Source organism: Saccostrea echinata, unplaced genomic scaffold (assembly GCF_033153115.1).
Source record: "Saccostrea echinata isolate AGI-Se365-2 ecotype Australia unplaced genomic scaffold, CSIRO_AGI_Sech_v1 ptg000051l, whole genome shotgun sequence".
In the NCBI taxonomy this organism is placed as follows: domain Eukaryota; kingdom Metazoa; phylum Mollusca; class Bivalvia; order Ostreida; family Ostreidae; genus Saccostrea; species Saccostrea echinata.
Genome location: NW_026889800.1, coordinates 1,441,939 through 1,469,691, shown reverse-complemented (window position 1 = coordinate 1,469,691; position 27,753 = coordinate 1,441,939). Strand labels below are relative to the sequence as shown.

Here is a 27,753-nt window from a genome sequence, read left to right as displayed (position 1 = left end):
ACAAATGTTGAAATTTTATTAATTGCTAAATATAATAAAAATAGCATTTTTTTTTTTTCGAAATAATCAAGGAAAAAAACATTTACATACACAGGGACAATTACTCCCATAGCCCCAAAAAGTGGATAAGCTAGGTAAAAAAAGGTAACATATATTTGACAATTGATTTACAAAGTGATTCTACATCCATTATTACCGGCAGTGAATATACAATTCTCATTTTCACAGTGAGATCTTTATCAAACTTAGGTTCCAAGATGTTAGTAGAAACAGTAGAAATATTTCATATGCATTAAATACATAGAGGATATTCAATGTTTTGTACCTGGATATGGAATTTACTTCACGAGTGGGGCAGGATTTTTATATCTTTTCACGAGTGCGAAGCACGAGTGAAAATATAAAAAAAATCCTGTCTCACGAGTGAAATAAATTCCTTATCCAGCTACAAAACATTGAATTTTCTGTTTATTATATTTTCTTTGATTTTCCTTTTGCCTCTGTCTTTTCTCAACACAGTGCCATAGGGTGTGACGTCATAGTTGAGCGGTGGAGACATCGTAGCTTAGCAATTGTGAGATTGAAAACATTTAAACATGGATTTTTAGCAATATATTTGGGAAGAAAGTGGCAGTTTTAGTCTCTATCAAGACGGTTTAGTTACTATCCCTATCTTATGACAGGCCAGAATTTTTTTTTTACTTACTTTGATATCCTTTCACACTGTGAGAGAATATCATTTGGGTATCACTTCACACTGTGAGAGAATATCACTTTTATTCAATAAATAAATCACAGTATTTCACTGTTGAAAATGTACTAAATATAATTAAGTATGATACATCAGCATAATAAATATAGATTATTGCCAAAAGCGACAAAGTAGAATCGCAAATCTGTGTCTGAGAAATGAAATCATGCATCAGATAATTAGGTATGTGCCTGATACTTGCATAAAGATTTGTACTTACAGCTACTCTGAAGCAGTACAATCGGTAGAAACACAGAGCATTGATTCACAACTCCTTTCCTGCACATAATGGATTTCAAAATGAGGGTTCCCTAATAATTGACTTATAGACAGGTTTTACTAGTAAGTACCATATGACCATCGAGAAATCAATTCCATTGAAAACCCAATTTAAAAAAAAAACGAATACGAAAAAAGACAATTTGAATGTACAAATTAAAGTAATGTTGCACAGAAACGCAATGGGGTTTTACATTATAAATGAACAGGGCATTGAAGGGTTTGGACCCAAGCTACAGGCACAGGAATTTCACCATTGTTGTCACCATCCATCATACATACTACATAATAAACATCTGTTGAAATGTCGAACATTAACGAATAAAATTATGAATTAATTCGATGAAGGCTCTGACATTTTAAGGTCAGACGACACGTTCTTCAATAATATATAACCTTTGCCAAAAATTTGTAATTGAAGTTTTGCTACTTTAACAAGTTGCCTCGCAAAAATTTGAGGCACCTTACCAGGCATTTGTGCAAGATACCAGAGGATGGTATTTACTATATAATCCTATTGGAAATCTTTTGATTTACCAATATCACAATATTTTAGTGTTTTTATCTACTTCGACATTTTGAAAACAGTTTAAATCACAAGATGATGATCAATTTCTTGTACAGATATGTAAAGAGATACAAAACGGATATTGAAGTAACGTGTCGGTAGCTTAAGGTAACATATTTCAAAATTTGGCCTCCTCATACATGTATATTTTATTTTGAAATATTTTCATGCCAGGAAAGCTGATCTTCGTATTTTATGGCGATTATTAGCCAAAATCATTTAAAGTTTTGAATTCAGTATAATCAATAAACAAAAAAAGGTTATTTTCTTATCAAACCACACACTGTAATCATTTTATGTTTGTCTTAGAGGTCCGTGTTTGCTCTGCTCCTATTTTGTAATGTTTAATAGACATTTGAGCTCAATACTGTTCATTATCTCCACATATTTCATTGAAATTAGTGTGATCAGCAGACAAACAAAAAATATGATTGTCTTGTCAAATCACAAACTGTTCTAAATCTTGAGCTACATGTAAGTAAACAAATATCAATTCCGGATATCAAATCCTTGAATAAAATCATTCAAATTCCATTGTGGATTCTGTTTCAAGTAAAACATACAATCTTTAGAATTCTTCACATCATTTAATCAGCTTCTGATTTGAACACTATTTTGAATTCTAGCATATTTGTTTTGATCTTCTCCCAAATTTCTTGCATTTTTTCATTTTTTATAGCATCCTCTTCTTCCTTTCTCAAGATCAGTGTTTTAATATCATTAACGGCTATCCAAGTTCTTCTTTCAAGTGAAAGATTCTAATCTTTGGCATATATTTTCAAATGACACTCATTTAATTATTAAAGTCCTACATGCATTAGACCAATTTTGGGCATCATTGCCTGTCGGCTTCAATTTTGCTTTAATTTCTTCACATCTGACTTAACTTCTTGCATATCTGACATTAATTTCTTCAACATTTCATGTTGTTCCTTGTTAACCTTTGCAATAATATCTGAAATAGCATCTTCATCTTTTAAAGTCAGTTTATAAATGCTATTAAGGTAATTCAAGTACTTCTTTCCAGTAAAGGCTTCCAATCTTTGGCAGATATCTGACATCGTCGACCAGGTGTCATCGAATTCTGTCTGAGGGGTGGAGGCTGAGCTCACATGAGCAGTCAAACTGTTTCGGATTAACCTAATTCTCTCAATATCATCACCCACTGTCACCTCTCCTGCTGCAGGCTCTTCTCCCCACTTTCCTTTTGTTGGTTTAGGGATCGTTGAACAAATGTTTCTTATCATCTTGTATGTTAATGAAATATCAAATTCCTTATATCCAGATTTTTTTGCTCTTTTCAAAAGATCCTCTTGATCTGTGTTCAACTTCAGATTCATCCTCTTTTTGTTTGATAATGAATTCACCTTGTTCTCAATATCAGAAGGGGGAACTTCTGATTCTAGAATATCTCTGTATGCCTGATTTAACACATCATTCATTGCCATTCCAAGTTTTGCAAATCTAGATCGGTTCCCAAGGTCTTGTCCAGAGGCCCCTGGAGTACTGGAATCACACACCTTTCTCTGAAATACAGTTAAGCATAGTTATTAGGCCTATAGTAATGAACCAAACTTAGCAGGAAGATAAGAAAAGTGTATAGAGATTATTCTTCACGTAATTAGCGATGCTAGACCAAAAGAAAATTAAGTTTATATGTTTGTTATAGAAAATTGAATGTTGTTACTATTCAACAATTCCTCAATGCCATCACATAAGGGAAATTGATCAGTTTTTGGGTGAACTTGTTTGTCATAGTTCTATATCAGGTCAATAAATCTGAAGCAAACTAGAATATCATTAAGATAGTGACCATCTCAAAGGGCCTTGCTTAAGTAAAGAGAAGAAAAGTAGGAGGTCATGATTTGAACAATTTATAATCTACACTACCCCAGGACGCTTCCACATAAGTTTCAGCTTTTCTGGCCCAGTGATTCTTGAGAAGAAGATTTCCTAGTCACTCCACCCTATTTTTGTCTTTTCTTGATTATCTCCCCTTGTAAGGGGGCTTTGCCCTTCACTTAAACAATTCCGAATGAAACTCCCCTTCACCCAAGGATGCTTTGTACCAACTTTGGAAAAATCCTGCACAGTTGTTTTTGAGAAGAAGTTGAAAATGTAAAAGTTTACAGACGGACGGTCGACGGACAACGGGTGATCAGAAAAGCTCACTTGAGATTTCAGCTCAGGTAAGCTAAAAAATGACATTCTATATTCAAAAGATTTTGTCTGCTAGAGGGTAAATCTTAATACTGTTCACAACGGTATATAATTAAAACAGAAACATGACATGTTTTAGAAACACATACACTCCTTGTATGGCATTCTGAATAAAACCTTGACATTTAGCCCTAAGAACCATCATATGGACTGAAGACAATGTTCAATCTTCTGTTCCTCTAATTAGCAAATAACAAAAATTAAGCCTCTTTCTATTTATCTTACATTTATCACTGACATCGGCCAATTATTTAATAGAAAACATTCAGACATGTTCAGATGACAGGAAACTGTAAAGAAACATACTTGAAAAGAATAATAGAAATAATATTGTACTCAGACTTGCAAAATCCCTCGAACCTGAATATGGGGGGGGGGGGGAGGGGGGAATTTGCAATTTTGGTAAAAGTATGAGAACCTGTGTAACTCTTGAAAACAGTTCATCTAAGGGATATACATCAGTAAAAAAATCCAACATTTGAAGGATTTAATGCAATTGCAATGTATGACCAATTTAACACCAAACAGGAGTCTGAATTCCATAGTCATAAAGGAGTCTGTATGCTATAGTCATAGAAAATCATATCATACTTATATTTTGCAATACCCTGTGACTCGAACTATGGGACGGGGGTGAAGGGGGGATGGGGGGAATACATTTCACAATTTTGGTTAAAGACTGAAAACTTCTTAAACTCATGCAAGTATTTCCTGTACAGAATGCATATCAGCAAAGCAGATTTTTATAAAATATAATGCATTTCAATAATGGATCAACTTAAATCCGTGTAGTGACCATGAATTTAACAACTTCAGCAAAGGTTTCATTGCATATTATAATCATATTACAAAAAGCTGTTCAGGCCCCGGGATCATGAAAGATCTTAAGCTTAAGTCAAAATCTTTATATTGTACTACAATGTTGTAGAAGTCAAACAGACCAAAACAAAAATATTTTTCTATATTGCATCACCAGAGAGCTGTATCTGCTAATTCAGAGCTTAAGTTGACAATTTATAAACATCTTACAGGTGACTGAAAATCTGACTTAAGTCTATGTCTGTTTCATGATCCTGGGGCCAGGACTACAGATCTTTGGCTTTATACGTATAGGACTTATATACTAAATTTAACTACGAGCTCGCGCACGTGGCCAAATAGTAAGAGTATTTGTTCTAGACTAGACTCCTGGAGAAATGAGCCGATCTTTACGTCGCTTTTGTGAATCCACTGCGGGACTTGGAGACGGCTCCTTTGGATGAGACCGTATAAACCCAGGTCCCGTGTCGCAGTGGGAGTTGGAATAAAAAGGATGCCTTACTGCTCAATGGCCCAGCACGTCGTGGCTTCTCCATATGAGTGAAAAATTCTCGAGAGGGATGTTAACACAACAAGCGAACAAACAAATTATTCCATCTACCTGCTCAATACATGGGGCACAGGGTGGGTGTGACAAGGCGATAGTGGCTGCTAACTCCTCCTAGGCACCTGATCTCACAGCTGGGATTTTCGGGGGCCATGTTTTATTTCCTTTCACAGATTCGTATTATTTGTTAGCTTTCTTTTTCTTTAGATCTATCACTGTTCGTTATCTTCACCTTTTTCACTAAAAGAAAGAAAACTGCATTAATGAATATTCCGTCTTGATCAATACATAGGGCTCACAGCGGGTGTGACCATTCGATAAGGGCTGCTAAGTGCTAACTCCTCCTAGACACCTGATTTCGCCTCTGGAATTTCCAGGAATGGATTTGAACTCAAGCCTCCAGGCCTCGGAGGTACAGACCAAGAATTTGACAATCTTTGTAACCCTGCATGTAATATTTCAAAATTGAGTCAGTTGCTCTTGAAAAGAAGCTGAAAATGTTCAAAAGTTAACAGAAAACAACTCGGAGGCAGAGTCCAAAAGCTTCACAATCTTTGTTAACATACATGTGTAAATTATAAAAATTTGTTCAGCCATTCTTGAGAAGAAGCTGAAAATGTTCAAAGATAACAGACAAAGCATTGTGTTTAACAAAAGCAGATAACAAAAGGTCTGAGTGACTCATGTTCCCTTTAAATGGTTTGTTCGGAAAGGAACTGTGGGCCTTCATCAAGATCATGACACAACTTTAGGTCATGAGCAATCTTAGCAAGCTCGGAATATATTATCCATTTGAAAGATTATGAATCACCTTTAAGCTATAAGCAATATTTGCGTCAATTGTTTTCTTCCGATGTTTCTCCATTAGAAGATATAGCTTGGACAGTAATTGAAATATTTTTTTTTTCAAATTGGTCAAAAGACCTTGGGTTAAGATCATGACACATCTGTAGGTAATTAACAATCTTTGTACGAATTATGAACCTCAATGTCTCAATGAAACATTTATTGACTGGACATGAATGTTAGATTTTTTCGTACCAGTCAGTGACCTTTTTCCCAAATGGTATCTGGTCAAAATCAAGTCATGATGATACCCTCAAGTGTGATCTTACAATGATTTTCCACAAAGTTTTAGCCCAGACATAAATGCAGACAAACCAACAAAAAGACGGACAAGATAATCCTTACATACCTCTTAATGTTAATTTTTGTTTGCTGAGGAATTTAATTTAGTAATTGTTACCTTTTCCCAGAAACTCAGAGTCCTTTGTACACTTATCACGTGTTTCTCCTTCAGTCGACACTTGCACTGAATGTCTTTATCAGTTTTAATATTGGAGAGCTCGCTTGCAAGGGTGAAAGAAAGATCTTCTTCATTACAAATAACGTTTTGACATTTGAATCCTCTGTGGAATATTTTTGTACCGATAAATGTTTCTGTCAGTTTTTCTATGGCTTTTTCAACGGATTCTCCAATTTCATTAGATACGTCCTTGTCTATAGTCAATGGTGTGATTCTCAATACTTGCAACTGGATATCGTCATTAGATATGCCAATAACAACAGTGTGTTCATTGTGATCAAACACTGCTGCTGTTTGATAAAGACAAGGACTCCCTTCATTGTCTTCGTCTATTGAAGCACTCCATCTTAGAAAACTCATGCAGTATGCTACCAGTCTGTAGAACACAAACATGGCAAAAGAAGTGAACCGAAAGCACAAAATGGAGGAGCATTCCCATTTTTCTTCACAAAAGTTAGCTTTAAACTGCTTTTTGTTCATACATGGGACATACCATGACATGCCACCTTCTGATACAGCCTCAAAAGAGTCCAAAGCTACAAGCATTTGAAGCTTCTCCATGTAAGACATAATTTCACTTTTGTGTTTCAAGTATGAAGGTTCATCTTTCCAAAGTGCATCTATTACTTTATCTTTAAGTTCTCCCGTTTTATTGAAGGATTTCCATTCCTTGATTAAATTTGTTTTGCAGTCTTTATTGATATGGTTTTCATCAGCAATAATCTTGCTGAAAGCTTTAGCAAACCACTGAATGTCAAGCACTGCATTTTCCCTCAATTTCTCTTCTTCAAAATACAAAAGAAGGCCATTGTCATGGAAACACTTTAAAAACATAGACATTTCCTCATCACTTTTAATTTGGTATTCATGGGGAAGGGATAAGTTGAGCTTCCAGATTTCACTAAGGGACAAAACCTTCCATGCTCCTTCATACAATAACTGTTCCATTAAAGCCCATGAAGAAGGCATTTCAATTTTAGTATTTATCTCATCTTTGAACAGTTCAACTATGGACATTTTCATTGACTCCAGCATTTTTTTCGAGTTGTCATTTAGTTCATCTAGACCCACTGCATATTCACGATCATTGAGAGAATCTCTTAACCAATCTCTGTCCTCATCTGGAACTGCTTCCCAAAACTCCCCAAAATACTTCTTAATTTCCTGAAAAGGTAAATAAAATCATGAAAAAAGAATACATGAGGCCTAAGGGCCACAACACCCACCTGAATCTCACTGACATTCCTGTTGTTTATTACAATATTTTAAAAACTCCCATCTCTTTTCTCAAGAAAAATTATAATTGATTGAATCCAAACAACAATTTCCATATATTTCCATTTCTATTTTTTTCTCTGTGATAACTCTTTGAAAGTTAGTTGAGTTGATTTCTTGATCATTCGTTGATGCCCAGGCATTTTCTACTAACTAGACAGTGATTCCTTAAATAATTGCAAAATAGTGTGGCTCTTGTATTTGAAAAAAAAATTCTCATAAAATTCCTTTTAAAATATTGATCCCTTATTGTACCCAACCTGAACTCCTAGAGCCATAATTTGATAAACAAAAGGCCCATGGGCCACAATGCTTAAAGAGTAACTATGGCCCTTCTGTTTTTTATCAGCAGTTACTATAGTTAAATTATGTTGAACAATATTTTTTTCTTTGTTCGTTTGATTGTTTTTTTTAAGGAATATTCTACATTTTGGTACTCTTGTATCACATATCACAGCCCCACTGTTCTTGAAAAGAAAAAGATTTTAAACATTGTTTTAATATATGCAAACCCATGTAAAATTTCATCACTTACTGTAGCCCCATCTTACCCCATGGGGTCACTATTTGAACAAACTTGTTTCTAAGGATGATATCACTAATCAATTAATCCAGGTTAATTAAAAAATGTTTATTTTCATGTACACTGTATATGCGGTCTTATTTAGAGGGTCCTAGGTCTTCCAATTGTTCAACTGCAAACAGATGAAAGCATCAGCATATCAATGGAATCTTGGATTAACTTCAAGAGTGGTTTTTTTAATAGCTTTAATTTCAAATTATGAAAATAACATTAATTAAATCATAACGAAACCTTATACATAACGTAATTTATCAATATATTTTCATTAACCTGTGAACTACAAGGTCACTGGCTGGCATTCGTACTCGTTGACCTTGGGAAAAATTATGTGGAAGTCTGGCCCTTTGTCTCTCATTATTTTTACTATCCACTGCTTACGTAGAGCTAAGTCTTTAAGAAAAAGATGGGAGGACAAAGAAAAATCTTGTCCATTGTCCCCATTACCAGGGAACACAACAGTGGGATACCGAACTCTGCATTCTTTTAACAGATGCGCTAGATGCCATGCTGCTGCAGTCGCGTTATGTACGCCAAGCCTCGTTTTGAAAACAGGAATTTTGCATGGTCGCGTGAATAGAGCATGTTTTCACTTCTCTTATTTAACAACCTTTAACTAACTACTTTTACCCAAGAATGCTTTGTAGTAAGTTTGGTTGGAATTGGCCAAGTAGTTCTGGAGAAGATAAAAATGTGAAAAGTTAATGATGATGACAACAATGCTTAAAGACAAAGGACAAATTTTGATCAGAAAAGGTCATTCTTTGGCTCAAATGAACTTAAAATACAACTCTGTGCTAAGTTGAATATTTAGATTTGAAAATGTATAATTTCAGTTTAAACATTTGTACTCAATTTTTGTTTTACAATCGAAATCAGAAAAAAAGAATAAAGTAAAACATGCTTGTAACAAAGTGCCAGGGATGGTTGATTTTGTTTCATAATTATATAATTTCTTATATCCATTAACTTAAAAATATATTTTAAAGCCACTGGGAATGAAAATAACTTTGCTGTGAGTGTCTATTCATTATAAACATGTGTTTGCTATAAGTTTGTTTTACTGTAAATTTACCTTTACACTCTCACGATTTGTTAATGATCTGTTAATTTCTCCTAATTTACATTCAAATTGAATTACCTCTGCTAGCATAAATACTTACAGCTGTAGATTTTCTTTCTGTGTGTGTGACAACAAGAAACAGTGGTGCCTTTTTGCCTCCAAATGTCTTGATTGAGGTAATCCAAAACTTCAGGTAGTCTACAAAAACAAATAGAGCATCATAATAAAATAAAACAGGCAGATGTCTCTGACGAGAGTGTAGCTCTTCTGATTGTACTTACAAACAGTGGGAAGATAAAGTTGTACAGTGAGTTAAACTTTTTTTTTTTGGTTATACAGGTATAAAATTATCTGTTTCATATTTGGATATTTTACTTGAAAAAGGAATGGTAATCTAACAACCAAGCTTAATGATAAATGTGATGACTTTAACTTTTCAATCGTCAACTTCCCTTACTTATGCAGCAATATACCTTCATCACCTGCATACAGGGTTTATATCTCTCAGTTGATTCGATACGCAAGAGCATGCTCTACGTATATACAACTTCTAAAACGAGGTAAATTATTGACAAACAAGTTGATGAAACAAGAATATCAGCAGTGTCGTTTAAAGTCATCATTTCATAAGTTCTATGGTTGATACAATGACCTTGTCAGCAAATACAATTTATCTTTGAGTCAAATGCTGACAGACTTTTTTTTCTCATACTAATTGTTAGACCATTATTTACACACTGAATTGACGGCAGATTTTTCCGTTATTTCCCGAATATGACAAGGAGCACACGGCGGGTGTGACCGGTCGGCAGGGGATGCTCACTCCTCCATGGCACCTGATCCCACCTCTGATGTTTTGGAGGTCCGTGTTTGCTCTGTTCCTATTTTGTATTGTTTAATGGACTTTTGAGTTTGAATACCGTTTGTTATCTTCATATATTTCATTATACAGGTATATAATTATATGTCTAGTTGTTTTTAAAGATTCTCCAACAAATTTATTCAAATCAAGCAAAAATTTTCGGAAACAGCTTTTTGAACGCATTCTTCTAACTTCAGTAACTAGAGCAGCACTTTACCTTGACATTAAAAACGGACTGCACAAAAGTGTATCGTAATGTAGCATTCTTGTGTACAGGTACATGTACCAACTTTAATGATAGAAAATTAAATAATAAGGAATGAATTTAATAGCTACCCAAAGTTAATACTGTGTAACCTGGGTTGAGATAGTAAAGCTTTATTAACCGTGAAGCGGTTTATAAAAATAAAAATAAAAAAAATTAAGTGTTCAAACCCAGGTTATACCAGTATTACTTTAATATTTATTAAAATCATCCCTTAAACTGTAAAATCACATATTTTCGTGGTTTGAAGAAAAAATATGGGCTTGTGGGGATTTAATTTTAATTTGTGGATGAAGAATTGTTGAGTAGATATGCATATGACATTTTACATTTTGTGGTGGACATGAATTCTTGGATCTCTTCATACCTCGAAAACAACAAAAAATAAACCTCCAAGAAAATGAGTGATTTCTCAATAATTTAATTTTCTATCATTCAATGTAAAAAAAATAAAATAATTTCCCCATCAAAAATGCCTTCAATTTGTAGAAAGAGGAGTGATGCAATTTTGAATAAGGTCATTTTCACATAGGAAACACAGGCTATACAATATAATTTTTTTTTATCCAATCAAACGGCGTGTTATAACCATAACTAAATTATGACTAATCAAGGTTTTTGCTGAACTTGAAAATTTTTTTTAAAACATTCCCTTATGCCCATTGTGGCCCCACCCTATCTCTGCTGGTTATGATTTGAACAAGTTTTACATTTCACTAACACGAGGTAAGGAGTTGATCCTTACATCGCTGCTTCGAATCCCACTGTGGGACGTGGAGACTGGTCCTTCGGATGAGACCGTATAAACCGAGGTCCTGTGTCGCAGTAGGTGCTGGCATGATAAAGATCCCTCACTGCTCAATGGCTGTAAGTGCCGAGCATAGGACAAAATTTGCAGCTCTCCATCGGCAAATGGTGGCGTCTCCATATGAGTGAAAAATTCTCGAGAGGGACGTTAAACAACATACAAACAAACAAACATTTCACTAACTAAAATGCTTTAACATGTTTAATCTTTTATGGTCCAGTGCTTTTTGAAATTTTAAAAAGATCTCATTAAGATCTCACTTATTTTAATTATCTCCCCTTAAAAGAGAGTGAAGCCCTTCATTACAACATGATTAAGATAATGACAGACAAATTTTGATAAGAAAGCTCACATGAGCCTAATGCTTAGGTGAGCTAAACACTGATTGAGTTACTGTGTTATGATGTATAAATATAAACACTCAGGCGTAAACATATGACCCTCACATTTCTACGAGCTACCTGCTACAATTAAGCACTTCTTTAGCCTGCTGGCCAGAGTGTGTGTTACAAAATTATAATCTCACCTTCATTAATGCCAGCCAAAAAGACATAAACTTGATATCACAACATCATGTCTTATCTTTGTAAGTCTTGATATCACTACATCATGTCTTACCTTTGTAAGTCAATATCACAATGTCATGTCTTATCTTTGTAAGTCTTGATGTCACTACATCATGTCTTACCTTTGTAAGTCAATATCATGACATCCTGTCTTACCTTTGTAAGTCTTGATGTCACTACATCATGTCTTACCTTTGTAAGTCAATATCATGACATCCTGTTTTACCTTTGTAAGTCTTGATATCACTACATCATGTCTTACCTTTGTACGTCTTGATATCATGACATCATGTCTTACCTTTGTAAGTCTTGATATCACGACAACATGTCTTACCTTTGTAAGTCTTGATATATTGACATCATATTTTACCTACGTAAGTCTTCATATCATGACATCATGTCGTACCTTTGTATGTCCACACAGAGAAGATTGATCCTTCTTGATTATCTTTCTCTTGACTGACAACATCTTCAAACATCTTAGTCATGTCCAACACAAGGATGAAGAAAGCCTTTGGTGTTACGTAAATTTGGTGGCAGGCATAATACGCTAACTGTCCAGCAAAATCCAGCATGCTTACTGTTGGTAACTTTTCTTTTTCAGACAAGATTTTCTGAAAAATTTCATCCTTCACCATTGCTTGAGCTTCTGAGGAGAGAATATTGGCCATTGTCTCTACTGTAGTCTCTTCTTCTGTGTCCTCAGTTGGTGAACTAGACATTTCCATATTATCTCCTTTCTTTTCTTCTTTGTCTTCAGTTTGAGAACTGGACAACTCAATATTTCTTTCTTTCTTTTCTTCTCTGCTATAAATTACTTCATTGTTTTTATCAGTATTTCCTCGTTCCAAATTGTCACATTTTTCATTTGTAGCAGAGACAGAAACTTCACTGCTCGGGTCTGGTTTCAAATCTGCAGCATTTATCCTGATAAATGTCTTTAAGGGTGAGTCATCATCAGCCACTGTAAAAAAGGAATTTTGTTATTTAGTTAAGGATTTCCTTTTAAAGCACATCATTTAATGGCTATATATCTCTTTTATCAAAACTGAGGATTGACAACAAACATTTTACCGATTGTATCATATATATATATATATATATATATATATATATATATATATATATATATATATATATATATATATATATTGATTGATTGTATGTTGTTTTACATCCCATTCGAGAATTTTTCACTCATATAGAGACGTCACCATATACCGGTGAAGGGCTTCAAATTTTGACCTTTACTCGACACTCAGGGCCATTGAGCAGTGAGGGATCTTTATCATGCAAACTCCTGCCTTGACACGGGGCCTCGGTTTTTTAAAGTCTCATCTCAAGGACCCGCAACTTTCACTTCAAAGTGCCGAGCGCATGGTGAAGGAACAGTTGCTACCATTTTTTATCGACTTAGCTCAGTCGAGGCCGAGATTTGAACTCAAGACCTCCTGATCACGGAGCGAGCGCTCTACCAACTGAGCTAACATGAATGGTATATATATATATATATATATATATATATATATATATATATCTATATCTATATATATATCTGTATATATATCTATATATATGTTAGGGATGGCAATCGAATACAGGATTGCCATTCAGTTAACCGCAAGACGTTCCGACCGATTAATCGGTTAATCGTATCACAAATTCTCCTTATATTTCATGTCAAGCTCTGCGAAAATAAACAAAGCTATAAATATGTTAAATGTAGAAATATTATGTTGACTTATCAGAACACTATTTATATCTTATTTCAATTTAAGAAGGAAAAAGGAAAGAAAAATAAAGATACCCGGTAGACATGCAAGTCTCAGAAACATTAAAAAAATCATAAGAGATGTCACACAAGGTCATTCTGTATTGTCACAATACTAGTAATCAAAACTAAGTCTAAACTCTCACTTAATTTACAATGTTTGTTTATAATAATATAATTTAATGGGTATAACTGAAAAGGATAGAAGAGGTACAGTATACATAATCAGTTCACACTGCTGAATAATCATTTAATTAAAATCATTTAAGAAACACAGGACAGGCTGGGTAACAGAATGGTGTTTAAACAACATGCAATTAACAGCTCAAAATCTGACCAATTATCCCAACGATGTCAATCCGGAGCCCTAATTATTTCCAAATCACCTTAAATTGAAAGTCGAAAATGCAAACATTTCAGATATTTGTGTTTTTTTAATTGAATTTTTAGGAAATTGTGTTCAAATTTAAACAAATTAAAAGTTCCAAAATAATTGCTTCTTTATAAAAATATTTAAAATTGTGAATATCAGGGAATCCATTTCACATTTGAAGTACAATAAAGAGAATACATGAGAAGGAATTATTGCCCTTAGCAACATTTTTAAAGATTGAATAATTGATTAAATGAAGAAAATATGTATTTTTTTAAATTCTTTTACTTCACAATATTTTTCATTACACCAATTGAAAGGCATTCGTTCAAAAGATATTATTCTATTGGGTATAAGTTTAAATGAATAACAGTTTTTGCAAAAACCTATGACATCACAGGAGGATACCTTAAGTTATTGCAGATCCTAAAACATGCATGTAGATATACAGTTAAACATGCTTATGATGAAGTGCCAGGGACGGATAATTTCACTTTGTTATAAGGCGTAATAATTCACTATACCTGTTAAGTTTACAATATATTTTTAAGTCATGGGGAATGAAAATCACTTTACTGTAAGGTAAAGGATTAATTGTTTAAACGTCCAAATCAGGTCCACCAATAATTTACAAAAAATTAAATTAAAGATTTTCTACATATTTTTGCCTCAATCTTTCCATCAAACATTGTAGTTTATTAATTTCAATTTCAGTTTTTACTTCCTTGCGCTGTAATTAGGTATTTATCTGATTAATATAGCAGGGGTGTGTTGTTTACATCGATTTCTCATAGACTTTAGGCCACACCCCCATTTTGCAAGCCCATTTTTATATGAGCGCATGGATGTTTCAAGTTGTCGTAAATACGGTCAATTTAAAGAGTAAACTTATACTAGCCATTTACATTCATGAAAGAAATTGAAACAGTTTTGCGCTCATTTGTTATTTTCCAATAAGGTGCAAAATCACGGTTGCTTGTCTCCACAGTAAAGGCACCCTGTTTACAAATTCCAACCTGTCTTTGACCTCATGAATAACAAAGCACTGAACACGTGCCTCAAATCTATTCACTTCATTGTCTCTAGTGTCTGCGAGCTATCGATGGTGAAATCATTTTTCAAATGGGTAATTAAAATTCTGGGAGAAAACTTTTTTTTATGATTAAGATGTGTTAATATTTTCAGTTGATTTTGTTTGATTTTTTTTTTTCGGTTTCTATCAATTTATATTGATGTCCTGTAGCATATAGGTTGCACTCACTGCTTGCGTCTCATAAATACAGAATTTTAAAACTTAAATTACTGTGGGTATATTTTATACATTTGCCATTGTTCCTAAATATACACCAGTGCTTCTTTCATTGACTTGGAAGATATGAAAGATTTTTTCAGTTAAAACTGTCATTAATTTTATAGTCCGTTATTTGAAAAACACCAATTCATCATATCTTTAGAAAAATAAATTGTTTGTTACAAGTGCACAAATGCATGCTTCCAAAAGAAGAAACCTTCATGGAAAGAAACTGAAGTACGGAGCGCTAAAAAAAAAACCTGTGTATCTGATGAAAAGTCACTGGATGAATACATTTGCACAAAAAGCACCCCTAATTTGAATAGAAGGAAGCTTCAGGTTTCTTCTGAAGCAAATGCTATAACCTTTTACATTGGCACAAAATTTCAGATTTTTTTTTTTTTTTTTTTTTTGGCAGATCATGTGATAGAGAGTCAATGTTCGCAGGTATTTTTAAAGCATAATGTTTAAAAGCAAGAACATGCATTTGTATGACCCTTTCATATGTCCAATCTAGATATTAGTAAAAAAAAAAAATCAGTCGAATGAAAAAGGGCATTAAAAATACCTTGGAGTGATTTATTATTTATCTTACTACAGGAAGAGGGTTTGTTAAAATCCAAAATTAGAAGGAGTGGATTTTGACAATTAATGAATTCCTAAATGAGGAAGATCATATTAACTTGTCTGGCATGAATAAACAGGATTTTTTGAAGCAATGCAATTTGGACTGTACAAAGTACACTGACACGGATGTTTCTTTATCCACCAGCGATGATACTGACGTTTAATTGATGTTTAAATTTTCGATTTCTTAACTATTTATTTTTTATACACCGAGTGTAGTTTTTTTATCATAATTCAACCGCCAACGTGTATTTGCTGTAGTACTCGGATTTTGCAAAATTATATATAATTATGCAGTAAGTATGAAAAATTTCTAATTATGTACGTAATAAGCTTAATTGGATTAACTACCTCTTTTTTTTAAAAAAAAAAAGGTTTCTTTAAAGTGTGAAAAATAGTGTATCCTTTGTTATACGTTCTGTTTCCAAATTCCATTGTGTATTTAATATATAAATAATTTAACGAATTGCAAGTAAATCATTTCAAATACGACTCATAAGTTAAGCAGAAAAGAAATCAAAGATATGCCAGCCAAATTAAAAATGTATCCTTATATTTTGTCGGTCTCTAGCATGAAAAAGGCTTTTTAGGTGTCAGTTAATCATAAAACTTAGTACACCTCGAACACGTACACGCTAATGTATTCATACTAATTGCACTAACCGCCTTCACATTTAAATAATACAATGACCTACATAGCTGTAATGGCGAAACAGGGATTTTACAATGAAGTATACGATTTTATTTAATCGATATAATGTATATATTGAAAGTCTCTTTCCACAAAAAATCTTTTATGAGTATCTTTACAGACTACGCTTGAAGACTTTAGCAATAACATAACAATGTTCTGATTTGAAAAGGTAAAACTCTGCATTTAAAAAGGGGCGACAAAGCAGTGTTATGAGGATTCATTCTTTATTATAATCAAGTTTCCAATAAGCATGTTTTATTGTATATTAATAATTATGTATACTGTCCTCACATTGATAGAGAGGTGAAATCAAATGGTGTGTTCAACGCACATGTACATGCAGAAATGCAAAATTCAACCTGCATTTTCATAATTTCTACATATATTTAGATTTGTTTTCATGTTCCGTCATGGATCATAGAATGATGAAGTAATTTTGGTTACATGGTAAGCTTAATATTATGGTGTTTTTTCACGGGTTCGCTACAATAATAATTCTCACTAAAAATCAAACAAGGAGGATCCGGAGCAAAGCTGTGGATGAAATCAATTTTTGTGGAAATCTTTGCAAATAACACACACACCTGCATGACAACAGCCAACAAAGAAAGCAATGTGTCATTAGAGTGACTAAGATGACCTTAAAAGTCCAAATTTGTCGGGATAAAATGATACATGTATTTATGAAATTATAAATTCTAATAATTTAATTAATTGGCAATCAAAGTCAAAAATACACAAGTGGTGTGAGATTTGGAATAGGTTTGATAAATTGACTAATAGTTTTAGATCACATGGGAAATACCTCTGCGAGATAAGATTTTCAAAATAATCGACACACAGGGCACCTGCATGTAAAACTTCATTAAATCTCCTGTTGTGGTCCAGCCGTCCCCAGGGGGAAGGGTGTGTCATGATTTTATCAAATCTTAATTTACATTACCTGACGATACTTCCTTGTGAATGTGACAAATCATAGCTTTGTTATTCTAGGGAAGAAGAGTTTTAAAGATTAAACCAATATATTCTGAAGTTAAACTTTGATTGCCCATCCTATCCCACCCTAATCATGGGGGTCATGACTTCAACAAAATTGAATCTACACTATGTCAGCAAGCTTTTGTATAGGTTTTATCTTTTCTACCCCTGTGGTTCTTTGGGTTTTTATATGACCCCACAAATTTTTCACTATTTCTTAACCTCCCCTTAGAAGTGGGTGAGGCCCTTCATTTGAACAAACTTGAATCCCCTTTCCCCAAGGATACTCTGTGCCAAGTTTGGCCCAGTGGTTCTGGAGAAGAAGATGAAATTGTGAAAGTTAACAACGATGACAACAACAGACAATGGACAAAGGACAAGATAGGCTAAGACCCCTTTTTGGCCCCAGGTTTGGGGTGTCTTTTAGAATGATGCAACAGTTTATCAATAAAAATATGTTGTTCCCCCTGGCCCAATATGAGTATTGTTCCAAGTTATGGCATACACAGAGGTCATAGGAAGGTCAGAAAATACATGTATGTCAATTTCCGAATTTTCTCATTTTTTATGCAAATTTTCATCAATTTTACAGCACATTTTGTTTCAGAAAACATAGAGCACAAGCTTGCCTATCTACCAAATTTATATATTTCATACACTTGCATCAGATGCATATTGTGTATAAAAATCTCAGATGGGCAATCTTGTGCTCTATGTTTCCCAAAGTGAAAAGTATCTCAAATTTGACGAAATTCCACCATAATTGAGGAAATTCGGGGAAATTTCTCACTTGTGCACCTTCTTGTGTCCTCCGTGTAAGCTTTGAATCAAAATTAGTCCTGGTTTTAAAACAAGCATCATTTTAAGTTCTTCGCTACAAACTATCACAGTTTTAACTGTGTTCTGATAATAAGGGGCCAGATTTGGCAGTTACCATACCTTGTCCTTTCAATCAGAAAAGCTCACTTGAGCCTTGGGTTTGAATCTAAACTACGTGAAGATGATTCCATATGAGATTCACCTTACCTGGCCCATTGGTTCTTGAGAAGATGATTTTTAAAAGATGCCATAAATTTTTCACTATTTTGTAATTATCTCCTTGTAACTTTAACCTAGTCACTCATCCGGAAAATGTAGGTCAGAACCAGCATCTGTAGACTAGTAAGTCCAGTAGTACATGAATGCATCCTTAGATGTACCAATATTCTTAGATGGTCAATATAGGCCTTATAGTTACTTGGAAATGAGACCTAGCTGCTCCAAAAACTTTAACCTGTTTACTCATCTGGAAAATGTAGGTCAGATCCAGGAACCGAAGCAAGTCTGGTAGTGTGTATCCTCAGATGTATCATCCATGCAAGTTATACTGGTAGTTACTTGGAAAGGAGACCTACTCAAAAAACTTCAACTGCTCCAAAAACTTAAACCTGCTCAAAAACATTAACCTGGTCATTCCTTAGCTGAAATTGCAGCATCTGAAATCTTAGCTGGTACAATGAAACATACTAGAAGCATCTTCCATGCATATCTCTGATTAATGTAGCCCCCCCCCCCCTTACTTTGTTGCTTATTATGTTATGTTCATCTTCACATGACCTTCCAGGTGAACATAAAGGCTTATATTTCTTACAGGGTTCTCCACAAGGGGTTTTACCTTGGTAGCCCGCCATGGTTAAATTTATTTACGCCACGGTTAAACGAGCTGTGTCAAGATCAAAATGGGCTGCCGCCATGATTAAATTTTTATCGCATTTCAGTAATGACACCTACTTTTTAATGACTTGAGTAGTTAATTGTGTTTATAATACGACTGTCATGCACCTCGAGAGAAAGCTATGAATATGTATCAGAAATTATTTTTACCTTCTAACATTCCATCTTTAACAATGAAGAGATGCTGATGGACTTCCAGTCCCCTAGTGGACTCTGTTACTTCACTGATATTTTGACGTTTCCCTCTTAATCGTTTCAGCAGTGTTGTTATTCCCCTGAATGACTTTGTAACTTCACCTACATTTTGTCGTTTCCCTCTTAATCGCCTCAGTAGTGTTGTTTTTCCAGCCTCGGTACATCCAACAAGTATTCCTCTGGCATGAAAAACAGTTGTCTTCTTCCTCAGAAACTCTGCAAAGCAATAAATAAAAACCATATATAATCATGATTTAATTTCTTTACATTTCAGCACAGAATACACATGACTACAGGGCTTCACATTAAGGCATGTCTGACTGACTCAGACTAGTAAAAGTTTGGTACGGTCTATTTTATTTTGCTTCAAGGTAGCTGCAGAACTATAGCTCTCTGGTTGAGAAAATTTGGACTGACAAACAAGTTCTATTCTAGTAATATTAAATGAGTCATTCAATAGTCTAAAGATATTAGGCCAGGACTAGTGAACGTGAGGTCAGAAAAAGTGAATTTGAGGTCAAGTCTAGTGAATTTGAGGTAAAGTCTAGTGAAGATGAGGTCAGGTCTAATAAAGATGAGGTCAGTACTTGTGAAGTTGAGGTCACGACTAGTGAAATTAAGGTCAGGTCTAGTGAATTTGAGGTCCAGTCTTTTAAGTGAAGTTGTTAGGATAACTAGTCTAGTTTGTTTTAAAGTTAATGTTGAGCCCTATAGCTGTTACTGATCAAAATAAAAATGCATTGAAGTCTCTTACTTTGGTAGCACTGGCATAGAGTAACCAGTGTTTTTTTTTCAGTACTTTGGGACTGGGGGCTGGGGCCCTCAGAATTGGGAATTTCAGCGTCAATTAGGCTAAATTTGGAATTTCCAAGAAAACCCAGTCATATAAAAAGCATTGTCAAAAAAACTTTGTTTTTGTCTTTGTATTACTTTAACAAACAATTGTTGTAACAAATCAAGACTATTCTTGGTATGAATTATCTAATTACTTATATCAAGAACAATAGTGGTACAAGTATTAGCTTTCCTAAAAAGCTTAATGTCTGACTTGAGCAAATTTATTTTTACGCAATGAATCAGGAAAAGTTAAATCCAGTGTAATCAACATGACTTTGAGTCATGAAATGAATTCTTTTGAGCACTAAGAAACAAAAAAAGTTCAGTTCAGAAACTTATTCTATCAGAGACGTGGTTCTATACACACTATATTACTTTTAAATTCTTTTTTTTCATGGACATAGGAACAGGGAAGAGGGGTAGGGTTGAGGACCATGAGCTCAATAATTTTGCCCATTTATAACATAGCTACTTTATGCTTGTGTCCCCTTAATCATGTAAATATTAACTTCGGATAATTTTTTTCATGCTCAATAAGGAATTTTTCCTTGATTGTGTCCACCCGAAACTGAAATTTATTCCAACGGGCCTGTCAATGAATAGAAAGATATAACCAGTGCTTTTGAAAGAAAAAGTTACAACACATAAAAATCTTAACATCAATTCAGGTGAACAATTTTGATAATTAAGAAATGTCTTATTGAAAAAAAAAAGAAGGGTTTCAAATGAGCTAATATCTTTGCATTTAATTTAAAGCAAAAGAATATTTAACATCTATCCTTCACTTTGATATTTTTTTTAACTATGAATAAATCAAAAGTCTGCAAGTTATGAATATGTGTAGATTTATAAAGGTAGAGGGACATAGTGTACTATGCATTGAAAATAAACATCCATTGGTTAATCTGATAAAGACAATCGCCACTGAAGTGTTGACCTGACCCGCTTCATTCCTTCTGTTTTGCTGGACATGAATGAGGCAATTTTCAAGAATGGCCAAATGCCATGTAACATGTAATGTATTTATAATGTGATAATAATGACATCAGCTCAGTTTGGGTGTTTAGCATGTTTCTATTACTCCACATCCTCTCCAATTGATAGTTAAGATAGTATGAAGTTTCCATCAAGTTATCACAAGAATTCTATTGAACGACTTGACCACCAAGCCTTGGCTAAATCTAGTACTGTCTGACGCCATGACGTCAGACAATGAAATATCTATAAATTATGAAGAAATCCAACATGGCTGAACAACAAAACCTGCTTGAACTTCACTGAAAAACATGCACTAAACAAACTGAAATTAATCACATATTTTGCAAGTTTTTCTTTGGGAAAACTTTCAATACATTTTGGGAAAATACAGGCATATTTTCAATCGGGACTGGGGCCGAATTTCGGCCCCAAATCAGCCCTAAAAAATCACTGGTAATTACTTGATCATGATGATACATGTGTTATGAATAATTTCAAACAACTTTCTTTTTTAATTTTAAGAATATTTTTTCAATCAAAATATTAAATATTGAGAAATTCAATGACCATGAAATTGAAATGGAATCAGGAAAACTTGCCCCAAAGACAAGAGTCAACACCAACATAGCCAATATGAAGACAACCCCAGGAATTTTTACATACTAATTCATATGTATTGAGATAAATATTCATACATATCATCATTTCTGTCTTAAAGTATATCATATTACATATAAATAATTTTTAAACATTTATAAAACCACTGTGACATTTAGGAACGAAGAAAATCTAGAAATTTTTAACACAAAGAATTAAAGATATTTACTGTATCTCAGGATTAACAAAGGGACAAATCACCATTAGAACTATGACTCAGGTAAAACACACACAAAATAGCTTTACTTTCTTATGACCCTGTTACAAAATGAGCTACATGTGTATTTGTTTGTTTATTGTTTCAACATCCCTCTCAAGAATTTTTCACTCATATGGAGACACCACCACTTGTGGATGGAGGGCTGTAAATTTATATCTTTGCTTGGCACTCAGGGCTATTGAGTGGTGAGGGTTCTCTTCCATGCCAACACCTACTGCGACACAGGACCTTGGTTTATACGGTCTCATACTAAGGGCTGGTCTCACGTCCAGCAGTAGATTGGTACCCACGACGTTAGGATCAACTCCTTACTCTGTGACTCTATAGCAGACATTCTAACCACTGCGCCACGCAGGCAACAGCTACATATGTGTGTTACACTAGTCTAAGAGTGGTTGTAACAGGGAACATACCAAACATGAACCATGCAGAGGTACTGTGAGCAAGCTCACAAATAACCTATGCTGCATTTTCTAAAGTGCCTATTTGCAATTTTGTAAGTGTGACCTTGAACTTGCCAAAATGACCAAAAATTTTACACATACTCTGGTCATCATGGTCATTAGTAATCTTTGAGTGAAATATGGACATCTAATGTTTTTTAATTAGAAAATTTTAATATGTCAAGAATTTTATAATTTATTCTGCCAGTGATCTTGAACTTGTCACTATTACAATGGGTCAAGGTTATGACACATTCCTCAGGTCATAAACAAACTTTGTACAAAGCATGATTCTCCATTACAAAGTTATAGCCCAGACAAGAGTTTTGTACTTTTTGTGCCAGTGACCTTGACCTTGCCTAGACAACCTTGCGTCAAAGTCAATGATCAAAAACACTCAGATATAAACAATCTTTGTACCAATTAAAAGCTTCCAATGATTCTCCATTTCAAAGGTATAGCTTGGAGAAGAGTTTTATACTTTTTCTTTTTGTGACCTTGAACTTGCAAGAATGACCTTGAATTAAGGTTGTGACACACCCTCAGGTCATAAAAAATCCAGCTTGTAACACGATATTTGATTGGTTAGCAAGCCGGGTGTAAATTATCTTGCACCTGGCTTGAGCAGAGTAAATAACATGACCTCACAATGCATAGTTTTTCTATCACAATTTTAAAGCAATTAATATGACGTCACGATGCATTGCAGCATGCATGTAGTAAATCTCATCTATAGTTTGAAACACCATTGATTGGAATTGTGTTTACAAAGAATTTATTTGTTTACATAGGAAATAAATTCATTATCCAGGTTCAATTAAGGGTGTACGAGGATTTAGCCTTACCCTCAGGGTGTATTGAATAAAACCCGGGGTAAATCCCCGTACACCATTGATTGGACTTAGATACATGTAACTAATAATGCATCCAATGGTTCTCCATTACAAAGTTACACACCATGGAAGACTGCACAGGCAGAGGGACAAGGTGATTCCTATACACCCCCCAACTTCGTTTACAGGTGACTGTGGTCATGGGGTCGTGTCTTAATTGTGTAATAAGGATTTTGAAAAGAGAGTTAATGTCAAATACCAGGGTACAATTTTTACTGTTTGTATTTAAACTCACCTAAACCATGTAACCTTCAATTGTTTTTAGTAAGCTATGAACTTGTTTGTACACTGGTATAAATTAAGTTCATGCAATGTTTGAATTATTCTCACAGATGCTTACTTTCACATATCAATATCATTAGAATGAATCACTTTTTCATTGCATTTCAAACAGGTCTTAACTAAAATTAAATAATTCTGAAATTTGGTTTTATTTTTAATCTGGCAAAAATTTTATGTAATATACATGTAGAATGTCAACTCAGTACACAGTGTAGATTTACTGAACACCTGCTACAGAAATACACAACGTTCCTGGACAGAGCTGTGTTAATATCAATGGTGTCTATATCTGTCAACTTGTACAAATTGTCATCTGTTAAAAGCCTGTAAAATATTGTACAGTATAGTCACTGTCCATTGTATTTTGCTTGAATGGAATACTGAAAGAACCATATATCAACTATCATTAAGAACTATGACACTGACCCCTCCAAACCCCTAATCTCCAATACCCCCACCCCACACACACCCCACCCCACACACCTCACCCTACATACATCACCCTACACACCCCACCCATTTTACAACTGTACTGATATACATTTTCTGACATTTCTAGTGATCCATAAAGTTAACCTACAAACCAGACAACTGTACTGCTATTCATTTACTCACTTTGTCAGTGCCTCCTATAAAATTATGATGTCAACCCAAATAGAAGACAAAATCAATGAGAGTCATTAAACATATCCTTAACCAGTCAGAGAACATTATACATTGTAGTGTAGGACAGAATCTATGTCAAGTCTGATCTGAACAAATCAGTTGTTTGTCAACCATAACAAAGTTATAAACTAAACCAAGTACACATTATAAGAACTCTTAATTAATTAAATAATAAGTATATTATCTCAAAATGATATACTTTAGTTATAAATTACAGTTTATAATTTATATACCTTCATCATAGAAATATTTCTTGTTACTTAATGCAACAAGTTAGAACTGAATTAACCATGTAATGTAATTACTCTAAAAACAATGAATATAATTGTTCATTAATGTCTTGTAATTACATATAAAACAATGAATATAATAATTATTGTTCATTAATGTCTTGTAATTACATATAAAACAATGACTATAATTGTTCATTAATGTCTTGTAATTACATATAAAACAATGACTATAATTGTTCATTAATGTCTTGTAATTACATATAAAACAATGACTGTAATAAATTGTACACACTAAATATTGTTAAACAAAACACATACTTTAGTATAACTTACCGGTCAGGGAGTCTTCATGTATAAGTCTGTAGATGTTCACTGTGTTGTTGTTCAATGATCCCACCCAGACACAGTTAGTGTTGTCATCATAACTCAGGCCCCGTGGTCCGTCTATCCCGTGTTGTCGTGTCTCTATCTGCGACAGGAATCTCCCATCACAGTCCAGTATCTGTACTGAGCAGGTGTTATAATCACACACCAGGATGTGTGACAGCACGTCAGTACAGATTCCACGTGGTCGTAGTCCTGATCCTGATGGAGGTCCTGTGTAGGAGAAGCGGTGTCTACCTACACCATCTGTCACCACTACAGCATCACGCCACAAGTCAGACACAATAACATCTCCATTGCGGTTCTCTGTGATGTAGTAAGGATAACTATACAGTCCCTGACCTGTGTTGTTGTCGTGCTGTATGGTCTGTATGTGTTGTCCTGTGTTAGTGTAACGGTTTACCTGGCCTGTATCTGTATCATCATTATACATCCCCACCAGCAGGTCTCCAGTGGAGGGGGAGCTGTAGACACACCGTGGTTCCCATGGTGCTGTGTTGTACTTTATTAATGTAGACTTTACTCTGTGATCTGTAGACAGTTTGTTGATGTTACTGTGACTGTCTATATAAATTAAATCACCGTCCCGAGTCACTGTGTGTACTCCTCTATAACCACTACCTATACCTGTCAGATGATGTAGTTTATCACCTGCTGTGTTTGTCAAGATGAGATTGTTACTATAACCACTGATCCAGACCCGGTCTGTTGATACACGGGAAATGTGATCACATACACTAACACCTGTCACTGTGACAGACTTCTGTAACACTAATCTATACATCGTTGACAGCAGACATTTATTTCATCTTTATCCTGTGGTTTCAGAATCCCGTGTTGATTTCCTCAGTCAGGGAGATTTCTCTGTAAATTACAACATTGTGTTAGAATTATCTACATCAAAAACAGGGCTCTCTTTACAATATTCTCATTTACCAATGTATTGATTTTAAGAACTTACAGAATAGAATAGAATTAAGACCCAGATAAACATAAATACCTTTACACTGGGTGCTGAATGTTTACAATGTCTCAATGAATAGCAGCCTCCAAGTGTTCTCAATCAAACCTGTCTAACAAAGCAATATTTATAAATTAAAACACATATATAAATTGTGAAATACTGGAGGACTTTTAAGAATCTTGTAGGTGATAATATGAAAGCATTTGAAACATTACATTCTCCTACATTGTATTTACAGTCCAGTGAGTCAACTTAATAATTTACAGAAGAATTATCATGATAAACCCTGTCTTCTTACAAATATTAATTCATAAGTTACAAGGCTGTGCAGTATTAAATATAGATTTTCTTAATATATGCCACACTCTATATTTAAGCCTGACCTATAGTGTGATTTAACACAGTTAATATATATATATAACAGAGAAATGTTTACCACATCAATTTCTTCTAGCTGGTAACCACTAGTTTGTTCTTTTCATCTTGTTTCTTTGTCCTAGTGAGTAAAAAAAAAAAAACAAGGGACATTATTATTTATCACTCTTACAAAAACATATTTCATTTACCTTATTTTAATTATGAGAAAATCATGTCTATTTTTTGAAATTACAAAATTCAAATCATGATAGCTTTAATTTTGATTGTTTGTTAAAAAAAACAAGAACAAAACATATACATCTACAAATGTACTGCATTTACTTTTATAGTTTAGGCCAAAAAAATCAATTTTTAGTTTCTCAGGCCAAAAGTTCAATGCAGCAAGCAGTTTTTTCTTCTTTTTTTTAAAGGTTTTATCTGAATCTTTTCTCTTGTCAGTCAACAAAATGATGATATCAACGTCTTCTTACTTTTTGTACTCTTATGTTAATTATTATATAGATTCAACTTAAATTAATTTTAGTCCAAACATTTTAATAAGGAGTTAATCTATAAAATACCGTTTTTACAAGAAATACATTGTGTATATAACAAGATGCCCATGGACCACAGCGCTCAACTGAGTCAATATGGCCCTGCTGTTCTTCATCAGCAGATTTTTTCTATTATATATCCCTAATGTGTAAAACTTTGATCCCCCACTGTGACCCCAACCTACTCCCAGATGTCATGGTTTGAGCAAACTTGAATCTACACTATCTGAGGATGCTTCCATATTCATATGACTTATCATGGCTTTGCTGTTCTTAAAAAAAAGATTTTTAAAGATTTTTTCCTATATATCCCTATGCTAAACTTTGATAGCCCATTGTGGACCCACCCTACCCCCGGGGGTCATCATTTGAACAAACTTAAATCTGCACTACCTGAGGATGCTTCCATATCAATATGACTTATCATGGATTTGCTATTCTTGAAAAGAGGATTTTTGTATGATTTTTTCCTATATATTCCTATGTTAAAGTTTAATCCCCTATTGTGGGTCCACACTACCCCCTGGGGTCAAGATTTGAACAAACTTGAATCTACACTACCTGAGAATGCTTCCATGTCAATATGACTAATCATGGCTTTGCGTTTTTTTGAGAAGATTTTTAAAGATTTTTTCCTATATATTCATATGTAAAACTTGGATCCTCCCTTGTGGCCCCATCCAACCCTTGGGGGTCATGATTTGAACAAACTTGGATTAACACTAACTGAGGGT

General features: G+C 34.1%; 1 protein-coding gene across 1 annotated transcript; it reads right to left on the bottom strand.

Annotated features, from left to right (window-relative positions):
* Window positions 1-416: 416 nt before the first annotated feature.
* On the bottom strand, window positions 417-25,928 carry LOC133203452 (uncharacterized). Its single transcript, XM_061339231.1, has 6 exons — window positions 25,094-25,928; window positions 19,507-19,767; window positions 12,316-12,873; window positions 9,509-9,606; window positions 6,431-7,654; window positions 417-3,124 (listed from the first exon to the last, which is right to left on the bottom strand). Exons 1-6 carry the CDS (start codon window positions 25,926-25,928, stop codon window positions 2,450-2,452), a joined length of 3,651 nt encoding a protein of 1,216 aa, XP_061195215.1. The 3' UTR covers window positions 417-2,449.
* Window positions 25,929-27,753: the final 1,825 nt, after the last annotated feature.

What these genes read in the sequence shown, in the direction of transcription:
- LOC133203452 (XM_061339231.1), bottom strand. Translation starts at nt 25,928, where the DNA reads ATGTATAGATTAGTGTTACAGAAGTCTGTCACAGTGACAGGTGTTAGT. An exon ending in CTCTGTGTGGACATACAAAG is followed by an intron (nt 9,607 to 12,315) that starts GTACGACATGAT and finishes TTGTTTTTGTAG; the next exon opens with ACTACCTGAAGTTTTGGATT. An exon ending in CTCTGAGTTTCTGGGAAAAG is followed by an intron (nt 3,125 to 6,430) that starts GTAACAATTACT and finishes ACTGTATTTCAG; the next exon opens with AGAAAGGTGTGTGATTCCAG.